The 16,598-nt window shown below is 36.4% G+C and overlaps 3 protein-coding genes across 15 annotated transcripts in view; 2 read left to right on the top strand and 1 right to left on the bottom strand.

Annotated features, from left to right (window-relative positions):
- Window positions 1–16,598, top strand: part of LOC100114114 (potassium voltage-gated channel protein Shaker) — a 594,961-nt gene that overhangs the window by 449,446 nt on the left and 128,917 nt on the right. The gene's annotated exons all lie outside the window — the stretch shown is intronic.
- The window catches only part of LOC116415730, a 239,706-nt gene that overhangs the window by 216,592 nt on the left and 6,516 nt on the right, over window positions 1–16,598 (bottom strand). For 3 of the 7 annotated variants that reach the window (XR_004345126.1, XR_004345125.1, XR_004226311.2), the window contains one exon: window positions 14,929–16,156. The exons of the other annotated variants lie outside the window; for them this stretch is intronic. The gene's annotated coding sequence lies outside the window, so the exon portion shown is untranslated. Of the gene's footprint in view, window positions 1–14,928; window positions 16,157–16,598 lie in introns of those variants that run through there. 7 annotated transcript variants of the gene reach the window in all.
- On the top strand, window positions 7,415–14,979 carry LOC116415727. Its single transcript, XM_031920782.2, has 4 exons — window positions 7,415–7,817; window positions 8,826–8,951; window positions 9,076–10,288; window positions 14,295–14,979. Exons 3-4 carry the CDS (start codon window positions 9,159–9,161, stop codon window positions 14,317–14,319), a joined length of 1,155 nt encoding a protein of 384 aa, XP_031776642.1. The 5' UTR covers window positions 7,415–7,817; window positions 8,826–8,951; window positions 9,076–9,158; the 3' UTR covers window positions 14,320–14,979.

Raw genomic sequence — 16,598 nt, 5'->3', positions numbered from 1 at the left:
AGAGTCTCACACTCGGCCTTCCGCCAAAAATATTATTTTTTTAATTTGGCGTTGCTAGAGGAATTACGTAGGCGGGGTTTCATTCTGGCTGCAGGACCTTGCGATGACCTTCAGTGCCGCAACCGAACATACCATTCTGAACGTAAAATTTACCGCTCTTTCCATTCCCGCAATAAAAGAATGGGGTTCCTATTTAAAAATCCAAAGTTGACCTGCAAATGACCTTGAAAAACGCGTTCAAGGTCAAATCCAAGGTCACCATCGGGTTGCCCCTTCGATATCCTACAACTTTGGTCTCTACCATTTTTTCGATTGTGGCTGTCCCTGACGAGTTATGAGCGGTGCCCGTTTAAATTGGGTCACCCTGTATATTGTAACTGAGCGACGTTAGGAGTGAGGTGAATCACGCTAGTATCCAATTAATCTGTTCAGATAAACTTGATGATGAAAAAGATAGAGATTTGTAGTCTAACTACAGTACTTATCGAGGTTCCTGCTGACATATACAAATTCATCAAGGAGAACAAAAGCAGGATTTTTGTTGGCTACCAGAACTGCAAAGTATATGACTCAATAAATATAAAGCCATGTTACAATTGTGAAAGATTTGGGCACAACATTAACAAATGCATTAACAATTCTGCATTCCTCAAGTGCGCAGAAAAGCACAAGACCAGTACCTACACAAACAACACCATTGAGTGTCTAAATTGTGAATTTTTAAACAGCAAATACAAGACAAAGCTTGACACTAATCACGTTGCTAGCGATACAAACCAATGCAAAATCCTTGAGAAAAAAATAAGCATATTCATAGACTATAATGATTATTCTATCAGACCTTCCTTACCAGCGGTGCATCAAGTGTATCGAGAACGTGATACTACAACAGAGACAGACAACACAAAGAAACGGCCTTTACAAGAACCACCTAAATCTACACAACATAAACAAGATAGGAGTGAGACAGCCAAGCAGCAACAACTTCAACAATTGAAGATGACTCAAACACCACAACAACAAGCTGCTCTAGCGAAAAGTACAAGGTTAAAGAGCAGTAAAACCTAAATTGATAAAATGGATACTTTTGATTATTTATGTGACGGAGTCGCCAGCGATCAGCTCCCACTGATGACTGGCTGCGCAACACTAACTCTAACTGTCAGATTTATTATTTCCGCGGGAAGGTTCCGCGATCGTCACGCGCGTGGGAGCGCACGTTGGGCCGAGTGAGGATGGGAAGGAAACTCTCAAGAAAACTCATTGCTTCTTTGTCAGATCACACTCTTTATTCCCTAACATCCTTGACACCGCCGAAGCCCTTGCGGCTAACGACGCCACGCGGCAATAGCCGCTCTCTTTGTCTCGCGCTCACGCGCGCCGCCTCCCAGTGCCGCTGCATCTGAACGCTGGCTGACGGAACTCTCTCTCGCGCTCGCTCTCTCACTCGCTCTTACACTAACACTCTTCTCCGACGTGCCGCACCACGTCAGAGCACATCGTCTACACGCACACAACGCTCTCGCACTTTTCTCTCACGCACACTCACACTCAGTTTAACTATACCTTAGCGGGACTGGGACGGACCCTGCTTCCCGTTCCTCGAACACGCCGCGAAGAAGGCCGCCTGGGATCCGACGCGGAGGGCGCTTGGGTCCGGGTCAGTGGGTCTTCTGTCGTGGCTCTCTCCTTCTACTTCCCTCTTCTTCTTCTCGATGCTCGTCCGGGCGTCGGTGTCTGGGCCAACGGGGACGACTCTCGCTGTCTGGGTTGAGGTGGCGTCGTGGCTCCTGTCGACGTCTCACCGATGTCCAGTCAGCTCTCAGCAGCTTCAACTCCCCAAGGCTTCCTCGTTGCTCTCTCTCTCTCTCTCTCTCTCTCTCTCTCTCTCTCTCTCTCTCTCTCTCTCTCTCTCTCCAGGGAAGACCTCCTCGAGTTGACAGCAGCTACTCTTCTTTTCTTTAGCTCAAGATACGATATAAGAAAGCAATTGGCTTATGATACCGCACGGACTCCTCACGCGGAGCGGTCGAGACGCGGATTGCCTCATCAGCCGTCCCCTCGACGCAGCTCCTCGGGACTCTTCTCTGAAGCCAGCGGCGCGCTGGCGGTGTTCTCGGAAGACAGCCGCCACGCTGCCGCGACGCCGGCCCGCGCGACGCATCACAACATGCCGCACAGTGTTCCCAAACGCCGAAAAAGTGATCAAAAGATTCACTCGAAATTACGGTCAAAATGACTCTATAAGGGCTCATTTTGTTCGTTGTGTAATAGGGAATCAAAAAAAGTGTATTGCCGAAATATCTGACAGTATATTATATATAATATTGACGAATATAGCACACTTTCCCTTATATCGGATATATTGCTTTTTCCAAACCTAATATCTTCACAAAAAATGGAGATATCGATCTGATTTTTTTTCTTAATTCAACCATAGGTCATAACAATTGAGGAAAAATTATTGGAAATGCAAGCATTCCCCCATTGAGGGGGTGAATTTAGGAATGCTCCAAGCAATTCATAAGCTTTGCCACAGGCTTTAAATATGAATTTTAATAATTTTATCACAAATGTATGGATATATTTATTTTTAGCCAATGATACAGGGTCTCTGCCATTCTAGGACTCATACAGGATCTTTTGCACTATAAAAAGGTATCTCCATGAATTTTTTGGTGGTCGTAGTCCGGATCGAAATCTTACTTTCAACAATATTGAGATTTAAATGGCTTATAAGATAGGTATAACATATATATATATATATATATATATATATATATATATATATATATATATATATATATATATATATATATATATATATATATATATATATATATATATATATATATATATATATATATATGACTTTAAGGGTATTTTAATTAAAAAGGTGAGAAAATTTTACAAAAAAAAGTATATCCATATCTATAGTGAAAAAAGCTTCCCTGAGGAGCTATGAATTAATTAATTTGTGCTAAAGACCCAAAAATTGCCAAAATTGACATCTTTGGCTCCATACCATTTTGGTAAAAAGTAATTTAAAATTCTGAAAAAATTCAGGTGCATTCAAAACTGTTTCTGGAACATATTTACCGTGGGTTGAAGAAATAAAAAATTTTGATCTTCGATTTGACAGAGAACCACCCGTATGTATGTGTGTGTGTGTGCGGTAAATGTTTAGTCAGATGCATAGGTACATTCGTATATACTTTTAATATTAGAATCAATACTAATTTTGGAAAATTTTTATTCCCTTCGTTATATTTAAGTTTGACATATGATTGCATACAAGAGTGTGTATAAAATATAAATATAAAGAAAAAACTTATTTATATATATATATATATATATATAAACCTGTCACGCAAAACATAAACAAGCAACACGTGGGTATATATATGTCGCGCGAAACATAAACAGACAACACCATGAGTATAAGGTAGGTCGAAAGCGTGGAGATCGTGAGTGTGTTAGCAGTCGTATATTAGCTTTTTTTGACGAGACAACTGAAAAAGGTGTTAGATTTTTTATTGTCCATTATGTGTGATTATTATGTTAACTACAGTGTTATATTTCATACAATGAAAAATAATAAACATTTGAGTGAAGAAGATCGGAAAAAAGTTGTTATCAACATTATTATACGTTCTGTTGATGTAGAATATAATGAAAATATGATTAATATAATAAAAGAGAGATTTCAAATAAGCTTTTATAATAACTACAACAGAAAATTGTATAAATATTCGAGATGCAATCGTAATTTCGCATTCTTCGAAACAAACAATGAAAAATGGCTGCAAGGAAAATTGAGATTATCTTTTGACTTATTAAACAATAATCCTGAACCTGCAAGTAAGATAATTCAAAAATATATCGGTATAAACACTGTTATAGTCATAAAATTCCAATTTCTGTATGTATATAAATATATATATCTGTGCACCATATACATAACATTGTTATTACCAGCATCAGCGAGTCGAAGTAACACACACATACATATACAAACATACACACACTCACACAGATCTTTATAAATTATTGGGTACGTTTTGTATCAAAATTTCTCTTCAAGTCGCATATATGTATACGGCACTGTGTAGAAAACAAAATTATAAAGAAAAATGTATAATTTCGGGAAATCTATAAATAAGAGAAACGTGTTTTAGAATTTCACTAAACTACAATATAGTTGCCATTCGATTTACAATTATGTAGCATTTTACAATTTCAAATTTTTATTTTGTTATATCGATGAATGTTGCACATTTTAAACTTTGTAATAGAGATTGATAATTATATGAATCAAGGCAAATATACGATACTTCATTGTAATTTATTTTTGATTCCTAGATGCTACATCATGTCATGAAATTATAGCTTTCAATTTAGTTTAAAATCTCCCTAAAATAATTTTTGTGAGCTATTTTGTGAGTCATTTAAAAACTGTCAGTATAAGTAAATGTCTCAGTTTTTACTCATACAAAATTGATTTACGTATTTTAATAAATAAAACATTGTTATGTCAATAACATGTTAATAAGATGCTTATAATAACTATTTTTTAAGAAAATAAACCTTACGGTCGACCTACAGTTGCATACGACGATGCTTCTACAGTTACTCAGAGAAGACGACAATATTCTTTGAGTTCAGCTATAACCGATACTCAATGTTACGAGACATAAAAAAAAAAAAAATTAAGAGCTAATGGAAATCACAGTGGGGTAAAGTTGGTGAACAAAATTGTTGATCCGGATACTGCATCTGAAATTTTAGAACTAATGAAGAAGTCTGCTGAGCGTTCACGCATGTCTCTTCAAGATGCTGTGAAATTAATTGTAAATGGTAACCTGAGTATATACACCTACAAGATATCGAGGAAAATAGCACTCAAATACGGCCATGACTTATATCCTACCTACAAAGAGGTATTAATTTAATTCCATATTATTATTATGATAATAATAATAATAATTATTATTATTATTATATTACTACTATTAAATATGACGTATATTTCTATGCAAATGGAAAAAAGTTGATTTCACATGCATGTAATTTCCTCACGCGCGTAGAATGTTATTTTTTTATACAGAGCCCTATTAAAAATTTTACTCAAGATCGTACGTAAGAACTTACATAAAATCATACATCAGATCTTGTCAAAGACCTTGTGTAAGATCGTACATAAGATCTTATCAGAGATTTGCGACCAAGAACGAAGATAAGATCTTATGTTCATGATAAAAAAAAATTATTTTCATCAAATATTCATTCAAGATCTTACGCAAGATAGTATACAAGATCTTGCATAAGACATTACGTAATATCTTTCCTAATTTCTTACATAAGATCTTATACAATATCTTACCGCCATAATCAAAAGAAATCTTTTTATTAATAATTAATTCAAGATCTTATGTAAGTTCTTATCTAATATCTAATATAACACTGAAAGAGATACCGTTTTATTGATCACTTACTCAAGATTTATGTCACGTCAGCCTACTATGATCTAAACTGGCCGGTCAATACTCACGCGAATACCACGCTCGACCAAAGGAGTACCTCACCACGGTAAATGGAACTGTTCCACGGCAGGCATAACGGAGACCAACAAACCAGCAACAGTCGGCAACGCAGAGCACGACAAAACAGCCAAGTCACTGACACGCGCGACGACAGATGAAAGGGCGTCGATCCTGAATAAACCAGGTCAAACAGGGGGAGACACCCCAGATCTACCAAACAATAAGGAAGCTATAAATCTCAGCCAAACGACCTAAATAAGCGGAAATCGATACGACAATGAGGGAAATTACAATAAAGAAAATTATTACAGCTGGCCAGGCTAGGGGATACGTACTAAGGAACATGACTAATAAAAGGGGAGCCACCCCCGCTGAGACATACACCCTCCTTAAATCCTGATTGGCCAGAACCTTCCCTATGCTTATGCATTACCCTCATCCCTATAAATACCAATAGAGAGCAAGGAGGAGCATCTTTCGTAATCCGGAGTTCTTACTGGTAGGGCGAAGCTCTGTCCGACTCGCGACTTAAACTATTTTTCTGTAACCGGACTTAGACTCAGAGCGTTCGCCAAGTTTTTGGACTTAGTAATATTTCTACCTCAGACACGAGTTGAACTCAGTCGAGGCTTTATATCGTGTACTAATTGAATAAATCTGACTAATTGAATAAATCACTTCACTCAGTTACTTAATCCTTGCGTACGAATTATTACATTACAAACTTCGCGCCCTTTTGAGACGAGCTACAGCGCCAGAACGAGAGCGAGCTAGCCAGTCGGTAACTACAGGTCCGCTTCGTCAAGGTAAGTCGTTCCTCCTATCATTATTCACAATTTCACGTCAGTGTCGCATGTAACGTTATTGTGTGTCAGTACATGGTGTCTTAATCTAGCTAATATCAACTCGTACAGAAGTCACTCTGAGTTACGCTACTTGGTGAGCTATCACTATCTCACCGTCAGCCGAGCTACCGGTCAAATTGCGCCCTTCTTTACCTTTTCCCTAGGCGGTATCGCGTGAGCGGGCTGCGCTAAACAAAAGGTCTCGTCGACTCGGAATTTGTAATTATTTCTATCGTGCGAGTAATCGCTCTGTGCGGCCGCCCGGACGTAACATTTACATAGGATCTTATACAAGATCTTGCATAAGATCTTGAGTAAATGATGAATAAAAAGATATCTTTTTAAGTGTTACATAAGGTCTTTTATAAGAACTTACATAGGATTTTGAATAAATTATAAATTAAAAAATTTGTATTGATCATGGTGGTAAAATCTTGCATAATATCTTATGTAAGAAATTAGGAAAGATATTACGTAATGTCTTATGCAAGATCTTGTGTACTATCTTGCGTAAGATCTTGAATGAATATTTGATGAAAATATTTTTTTTATCATGAACATAAGATCTTGTATAAAATCTTACGGAAGATTTTATGTTATTTCTTGGTTGAAAATCGCTGACATTATATCCCATAGCTTATCATACGCTTATTATTAGTTTAAATTGTTTAACATCAAATTAATTTCTAATTTTTAATGTTAAGTTAAAATTGTTATATTTACTAATTCAATATGAATGTATTTTATAAAACCAAAAAAATATCAATTTTTAGAAATAAAAATCTATGTAACTTCGTTCTTTTCTAGGTTGCGAAATTTGGAGAAGAATCTTATCCAAAAGACCTAGTAGTGACTGAAACAAAATGTGTGGTACAATTCAGCAGCTACTAAATAACACCATTGAGCGGTTATTTATGTTTTTAAATCTATCTTTTTATGATAAAGAGAATACAACTTTATTATTAATTTTAAAATATGCTTTCGACGATACGAATGTTAATACGTATCGTCAAAAGTCAGATGATCAAAAAAATTCATTTTGTTGGCGAGTCTTCGCGCCGCTTGCCGTCTATAGTAGACTACAGGGCTAATCTAGCGCCACCATGCGGGCAGCGCTAGGTATTCACGCGTGCTCTTCAAAGTACTCACTCTCGTGCCGACCGCTCTCGAAGCAACAGCTCCGTCGCCCGAGTTATATATATAAGAAGAAAATAAAGAGAGTTATAACAGAATATTAGAGCCTTGTTTAATTACGAGTTCTCCTCACCAACCATCCAACTAGGATTGCTCTAACAGGTTGTGGGCCAGCTCGCTGGAATAGAGGAAGAACCGAGAAGAAGACGACTCAGAAGTTTTTATTTTTATCTTTGTTCAGAGGAAAATAAATCAGACGTATCAGAGGTCTAGAGGACAAATTTCAGAAGAAAACGTAAGTACAAGCTTTTGTAAGGTGTAGTCAGAGTAGTAATCAGATATAGCAAAAGAAAGTTTAATTTTTGATCGGTTTCGGGAGTGTGTTGTGTTACCGCATCGACAAGAAAAATGAGAGTTGCGTAAAGAATAGTAGGAAAAGACAGTGCGGTGTCTTAATAATTACAGAATAGATCAGAAGGTTATAGAAAATCAAAAGTCTTAACACGAGACAAAAGCGCGCGACAACGAAACGCACGAGAGCTCGCCGGCAAAAGCCTGCACGAGCCGATTCCGGGAATCGGGGGGAGGTGAGCCGCGACTAGCGACGCTGTCAGAGTCGAGCGCACGGTTTGTTGTGCTCTCTTTCTCTCTCTCTCTCTCTCTCTCTCTCTCTCTCTCTCTCTCTCTCTCTCTCTCTCTCTCTCTCTCTCTCTCTCTCTCGGAATCAAAACAAATTTTACACGCACGGATTTTTCTCGTAAATTTTTTTTCTCCTTTTTGAGTTTCAAAATATATGGTCTAATCAGAATCAGACGTAACGGATTAGATTGGCTATCGGTGTATATATGTAATAAATAAAATCAGAGAAAAATAATTCCAGTTATATCGTTCTCACTCCTATTCAGAATGTCAGAGTTATTCGAGTAAATCAAAAAGCTTCAATTTTTTTGTTTGCTTATTAGTGTTCAGATGCACTCGAATAAATTTTAAAAACACGCCTTGATAGAAATTTCAATGAAACGGCGGTGCAGTGAATTTGAATTTCTATAAAATTTAAAATTATCAAAAGATAATTACACTTTCTTTCGTGATTTCTTGGACGACATACGCGTGTGCGATCGCCCCCTCGCAAATTATTAAGTGAATTGCGTTCGTTTACTTAGACTGGGAGGGAGCACGTGTGTGGCGTCCGGGAGGCACGGTGCTAGTGCTTGATTTTCAAGCTTGGTTTGACTTGCAGTGCGGTCTAACTTGGCAGAAATCAAAGAAAACTGTCAGAGTGAGCATTCTAACTTTATTTCAGAGGAAAAGAACATCAGAAGCGTTATGTCTGATTGGAGTCTTTCAGACCCATTACCATCAAATGAGAAAGAGGTGGCCAACGAAGGCAACGAAAATCAAGTGGACGATCATTTGAATATCCACCAAGGTGCAAAGTGTTTTTAAATCAGAATATAAACAATTAATTCAGAATCAGAAGTTAGGCCTAAAATTCAGAGTTCAAATAATAAATAAAAATTGAATGCTAATCAGAGAAATTGTTTATAATACAGATTCAGATATAGAAGGGTATACACCCCCGGGTACACCCCCAAAAAGAGATATGTAGGGAAAGTCTCAACCTACTGACTCACAAATGGAGTGGAGAATGGATAATCTGGAGAATGCTCTCGAGAGACACTCCGATATACTCGACAATCATGCTGAAATAATCAGAGATCAAACAGTAGCCATACTCGATATGAAGGAAAATATTGACAACCTAAACACCGTCATACAGAAACTCACAGAACAAATAGGAAAATTAACTTCAGAGGTAATTATCCACCCTGCCAGTTCCACACTCAGAGACATAAGTGAGACAGAGTTTAGTAACAATATCAATTCAACAAACTTATCAGACGGAACAAGCGCATTAGGCGACCTCAGCAGAGCTTGTAATGAACTCAGACGATCTATTGCCCTAAACGCAACTAATTCAAAAATAAACATAAAGAGAAATTATAAATTAACAAAAAAAGTACCACTTAACATTTGGTTAGACAATATAAATGCTGAATTAAAAGCTAATAATCTTGCAGACATACTTGACGATTCTCAACAATCAGACGTTTCAGAGACAGTAATAGAAAGACAAAACAGAAAAGACCAAGTCAGAGACATTCTAATAAGTCGCGTAGATGATTATTACCATAATAAGATTTTACAAATAAAAGACCCATTAGAAATAGTGATTAAAATCAAAGAGTTCAGACGAGCAGAGGCCAATGTTACCGATTCTTCAGTCAGAGAAAAATTATATAGTCTCAAAATGAACAATAGAGAATCAGTAAACGAATTTTGCGATCGTTTTGACTCTATTATCAGAGATTTTGAAAATTGTATTACCAAAACACCTCTGACGGAGGAAGAGATAAGATCGGCCTTCTTTCAAGCTGTTAGTATAAAATTTAAAGAAATCAGATCGACCAATATTATCAGACTTCAAGCAACCAAATCAGAGATGAGCCTTGATGACATAAAAACTTTGATACTACAGCTGGAATCAGACAGACGCAAATCAGACGGTCAGCCTTCAGACGACAGGCAAAAAATTGCAGCTAAACAGGCGATAATCACAGACAAGTGTTATCGCTGCAATAAGGTGGGACACAGAGCAGCCTTTTGTCCTCTTAAAGAGTACAATCTATGGTACTGCTTTTATTGCCAGGCTGTAGCTCCACACAAAGGGGATAATTGTCCAAATAAGGACAATCCCAAAGATGGGTATGTAAAATCTTATACATATAACAACACAAACACAACAGTAATAACTTCAGAGGTAGAGGTAACAGAGGAAGGGGTGGTTATAATAATGTCAGAGGTAGTGGAAATAATGTAAGAAGGGGATCTTTCAAACGCAAGGTCGATATACAAACACCAGGCCGAAATCAGAAGAAGGGATACAAGGTCAAAGCGATGCTAACAGGTAACAACACACATATAATTAATAAAACACCTACAAAACTAGTACTTATTGCGGACTCTGGCGCAACAGAGCATATAGTAAATAAGAGCATAATTTTAAGTAACTTCAGAAAAAGTTGAGGCGAATATATCAGAAGTGCAAATAAAAATAAATCTGCAAACATCTCTATAGACGGCAAAGGAGATTTAATTTTAAAATCAGAATCAAATGAGAATAACAAAATAATTTTGACAAATCTAATTTCTGCCAAAAATATTTCAGACAATCTGATCTCTCTCAGACGTTTTGCAGACGTAGGTTTGAGTATTTATTTGGATAATAAAATACTTAAAATCTACGATAAAAATTCAGACGAAGAGTATTTAGCTGGGACGTATGAAAAGCCAAACTGGATAATTTCTTTAAACGTAGCAAAACATGAACAATCAGATGAGCAACAAGAAGTCTACGATAAGTATTCATGCACGGCTAACATAGTCTCGGTAGACGAGTTCTTGCAGCAATCTCAGTCAGATATCAAGGATCTTGAGGATCAAAACGAATCAGATGAAACTAACGCATCAGAGGGAACTCAGATGAATCCGACTGAGATTGGGAGGGAGAAGCAGCAAGAACGAACTGTACAAGAATCAAATTCATCTAGTCAGAGAGAAGTTTGTGATACAAACTTAGATGAACAAATTCTGAACAGGAAAATCCTAAACATAGACGACTCGTCAGACGAAATGCTGAAATATCTACAAAACAATGTGAACAACAAATCAGATAGACAAGAAAAGAAGCTGAACGAAGGAATGCTGTGGCATATCAAATTAGGTCACGCTTCTCTGCAATATTTACTATTGCTACAAAAGTCAGAAGATAAACTCAGAAAGGTAAAATTCGACAAGTCCATTACAGACTGCGAAGTTTGCGTCCTAGCAAAAATGGAAAACCTGTCGTTCTCAGAAGTCAGAGTCAGAGCAACAAGGCCATTAGAAAGGATACACACAGACACAATGGGACCAATTAAACCAGTCTCGTATCCTGGGGAAAATAAATTCATAATAGGATTTATAGATGATTACACCAGATTTGCCAAAGCATACTCTACTATACACAAAAGTGAAGCTGGAGATTGCTTAGAAAAATTCTTGGTAACTACAAGAAATTTACTGGGCAAAGAAGAAAAAGTGTGTTTCATCCGAACGGACAATGGCACTGAATTTACTGGAGGTAAATTTTCAGAAGTTATGGAAAAGGAGAAAATTGAAGGAGAGTTTGCACCTCCTTACACTCCACAACATAATGGAACCGCTGAAAGGTTTAACAAAACCATACAGTGGAAAATCAGAGCGCTCATGATAGACTCTGGTCTACCCAAGAGCATGTGGATACTAGCTTTGGAAGTGGCGGTCCATATCTATAATAGAACTCCACACAAAGGAATCGATTCAGAGATACCAATCAAGAAAATGGTTCCAAATGGAAACATGCATCTAGACAAAATCAGACGTTTCGGATGTTTGGCCTATGCCAAAATACCGAATGCGACGAACAAGTTTTCAGACAGAGCAATCTGTACAATCATGGTTGGATATTCTCAAACTGGTTATGTTTTGTGGCACTCTGAATCTCAGAGATTCATTACATCCAGACACGTGAGATTTAATGAAAAACTGGTTTATAAGGATGTGTATAAAACTGACCTAAGAGAAAAATCAGAGACACTAGAAATATCAACAGATGTTGTCAAAACACAACCAGATATACCAAAAGATTCAAAATCAGAGAAAGAGAAAAATCAGAAGAGAAAAACAGATGACAAAAATTCAGAAGATTCAAAGGCTAAGAAACCTGAACCAGAAAAGCGACCTTGTCTAGAAAGAAAAGCCAAGACAAACAGACGAACTTGGACACATCTCAGAGAAGCAGTAGTCGAAGTAGAAAATACCAATTACGATCTGCCACAAGTATCTACTCCAACTGGAGAAACCAGAGATACACACTCAGAAGAAGATGAACTTGGACATATTTTTATAGCACGAACGAACAGAGATCCTGTCAGTTATAAAGAAGCTATTGAATCAGACGACAAACATAAATGATCAGAAGCAATAAAACAAGAGTTAAAGTCTATGGAAGACAACAATGTGTGGACAATAGTAGACAGACCCTCTCTAGACAAAGATGGCAAAAAGGCACACATCATTGATTCCAAATGGGTATTCAAAAGGAAAATCTCAGAAGACGGTCAGACGACTTACAAAGGAAGATTAGTTATCAGAGGATTCAAGGATAGAAAAGAATATGAACTCAGAGAAACTTACGCACCAGTCTCAAGATTGCCAATCGTTAGAGCGACTTTTGCAATCATTAATAAGTTAAATTTAACTGCTTATCAGATGGACGTCAAGACAGCATTTCTGAATGGAACGCTTGAAGACGACATATTCATGGAAATACCAGATGGTATACAAATAGACCCATCCATTAAGAAAAATAAAGTATGTAAACTCCAAAAATCCTTGTATGGCCTCAGAATAAGTCCCAAGCGATGGAACAAACGCTTCTCAGAAGTTGCTTTGGAACTTGGACTAGAAAAGGACATAAATGAACCATGTCTGTTCACGTGGAGATTACAAAATCAGATGGTAGTATTACTGCTATATGTAGACGACATCATTCTAGCAGGTAACAATCAGACGAAACTAAAACAGATAAAAGAAAAATTATGTTCTACCTTTCAGATGAAAGACTTAGGAGAACCTAAATTATTTTTAGGCATGAAAATAACCAGAGACAGAGATCAGAAAATATTAAAACTGTCACAATCAGAGTACATAGAGAAATGTCTTGAACGTTTCAATATGAAAGATAGTAAGCCACAGAAAACACTTATGGTTACAAGACAGGTTCGAAAAAGAGAACTCATAAATTCAGAAGAAGCTCAGATAGCAACTCATGCACCGTATAGGGAAGCTATAGGAAGCTTACTATATCTGGCAGGTGCCACCAGACCTGATATTGCATTTGCAGTAAACTTTCTATCAAGAAAACAGCTGTCACCCACTGAAAGTGACTGGAAGGAAGTAAAAAGGATTTTCAGATACCTCAGAGGAACCTCAGAAATAGGTTTGATTTTCAGAGCAGAAAATGAGTATATGGAAGCAATGACAGACGCTGGCTTTAGAGATTGTGAAGATTCATCTTCAACTGGAGGATATGTAATAAAATTGTATGGCGACTCAATTATGTGGAGAAGCTATAAACAAGTATACGTATCACTCTCTACCTGCCAAGCTGCATACTTGGCAATGAGCAATGCTTGCCAAGAAATTGTATCGTTGGATAAAGCTATCAGAGATATAACAGGGAAAACTATGTATCCTGTTACCCTGTGGTGCGATAACAAATCTGCAGGGGACTGCACTCAGATGGAAGGAAATCACAAGTTGAAAAACTTTGATGATGATCTGGAAACAATTCAGAGAAAACTACAAATCAGAGAAAAGACAGGTAGTAAAAGTCACATGGCAGAAACACACGGAGACTACATAAAACAGTGTGTCCTAAAGGGACAAATCAGAGTTAAATGGATATCTACTACCGACAATGTGGCAGACATTATGACTAAACCTCTGCCTAATGATACTCATAAATACCTCAGAGATAAAATATTGAACATAGAAATTCACACTTAATTATAATTTTCAGAGTTTTATATATATATATATATATATATATATATATATATATATATATATATATATATATATATATATATATATATCAGACGAATAAGAATTTTTGTACATATTTCAGATACAGGAAACCAAGGAGAAACTAATTCAGAGTAAAGTTCAGAGAATAAAAAACGCAGACGTACAGGAGGACAAGCGCCCCGAAGGGAGGGAGTGTTGGCGAGTCTTCGCGCCGCTTGCCGTCTATAGTAGACTACAGGGCTAATCTAGCGCCACCATGCGGGCAGCGCTAGGTATTCACGCGTGCTCTTCAAAGTACTCACTCTCCTGCCGACCGCTCTCGAAGCAACAGCTCCGTCGCCCGAGTTATATATATAAGAAGAAAATAAAGAGAGTTATAACAGAATATTAGAGCCTTGTTTAATTACGAGTTCTCCTCACCAACCATCCAACTAGGATTACTCTAACACATTTAGCAGCATATTCTGCTGTTCCATGGTACCACTTCGGTTGATTGATAAAACTACGAAAACAGTTCATTGGAGAAATCCTCGGCCATTATCGATTAAACTTTGTCGACCAATAACAATTTCTTATGAAAAAGAAACTGATGAGCTTTGCAAAAATCAAGAAAGAGATATAATGGCTCAGATTCAAGAATTGCAGGATGTTTTTATAGCTGGTTGTACTGTCCAATTTGAAATGATATTGACGATGATTGACGGAAAGGTTGTGAAATCAAACACCCAGCTGGAAATGATTATTATATATTTATATTATCATATATATGTGTGTGTATGTATGTATATATGTACTACACTGGTAGAAATCTGTCAATTTAAAAATAACTTCTAATCTAGGAACTAGGCAAAACTTACAAAGATTTTATTTATTAGGGATAATAATATATTGTTGTGATTGACAAATTTGGAATGTTTTTTATCCTTTCTTTTCGGGATTTAATACAATGAAAATGATCTCAAAATCCTCAAAAAATATAAATTTATTACTTGACTTATTTTATAAAGAATATCGGAGCAGAACTATGTAATCTGATTAATTTTTAACAGTTTACACAAATAACAATCAATATTTGTCGACTAAAATTTATAAAATAATAATAATAATTTATAAATTTATAAAAGAATTAGGATATCTGTATAAACAAGTTCTGAAATTAATATGACAATATTACCAGATTATGCCAGTAAGTGAAGACTGAATGTCTAAAAAAATTGATTTCAAGCTTTGATAGTATCTTTTTAAAATGGGCTCTTTCTAAATTTCTAATAGAACCGATTTTTACCAGAGTATGCATAATTACAAATAATTTAAAAAATCACGCTACAATAATGCAGAAGCTTTAACAGAAAATTAGCAAACATGTAATCAACTGGCATACAATTTTACTGCAGAAATTTTGGGAAGAATTACGACCATAATGATTTGTTTCATTTTTACAATATAAAAATACTTCAGACTATTAAAGAGAATAAATAGTTGTCTAAATTAGTTTACAATACATATATTATTAAGAAAAATTGGAGATTATGTATGTTATTATCTGTATAATTAAAAAAAAAACCTGTTCATTAATAATGCAATATGAAATACATACGTATAATCCGCCATATTTCATAGGCACCTTAAAGAGAACAATTTATGGTAGGTAATTCTTGTAAAAATTGTTGTATGATGCCCGCTAAAATGTTTGCAGTTATGTAACGATCACGGCTCTTCTAGGTCCGGTGCAAAATATTTAATTTATATTATTATGGAAGAGCTGTGAAAATTTACTGCCCTGTGTCGTATATCTGACGACAGGTCAAAAAAGAGAATGAAAGATGAATATAATTAATGATTTACGCCGCTGCGTGCTCGCTCTTGTTACGTAATCTTTGTTATGCGCCTCTCTCGCCGCTGCTGGCGACTCTGCGGTGTTGTTTACGTACCAAAGCGGGACAGCGAAGCATTCTTGTGTTTCTGAAAAATAGTCGAGTGACTTTAGAATTTATGAATTATATTATATTGATTTGATTTTAATTTAGGACGCGGATTGTGAGCGGGGTATCGCAGTTATTCCTGTAAAGATTGTCTACGATTTTCTGCAGGCTTTTTTTATAAAGGAAAAATCAAGGACCTCTCTATAGACAATTCATTTTGTTGTTTCTTCATAAAATTATTTAACTTTTAGGTTTGCAACGCTCTTAACGATTCATTGAGTCAAAGATGTTTTGTATATGATGCCACTATAGGAAAATTCAACGATATTGATAATATGATTGAAAGAAATATAAAATCAGACACTCTTAAATATGGATTTTCAATCTTACATGCAAACATTCGGTTCATGGAACTAGTCCTTCATATTTCTTATCGTCTGGCATTGGAAGTTCCAGTATGGAGAGCAAGTAATAAAGATAGA

This window comes from Nasonia vitripennis (assembly GCF_009193385.2).
Source record: "Nasonia vitripennis strain AsymCx chromosome 1 unlocalized genomic scaffold, Nvit_psr_1.1 chr1_random0005, whole genome shotgun sequence".
Taxonomy (NCBI): domain Eukaryota; kingdom Metazoa; phylum Arthropoda; class Insecta; order Hymenoptera; family Pteromalidae; genus Nasonia; species Nasonia vitripennis.
This window is presented reverse-complemented; position numbering and strand designations above follow the sequence as displayed.

What these genes read in the sequence shown, in the direction of transcription:
- LOC116415727 (XM_031920782.2), top strand. Translation starts at nt 9,159, where the DNA reads ATGGAGTGGAGAATGGATAATCTGGAGAATGCTCTCGAGAGACACTCC. An exon ending in AAGGACAATCCCAAAGATGG is followed by an intron (nt 10,289 to 14,294) that starts GTATGTAAAATC and finishes TACATATTTCAG; the next exon opens with ATACAGGAAACCAAGGAGAA.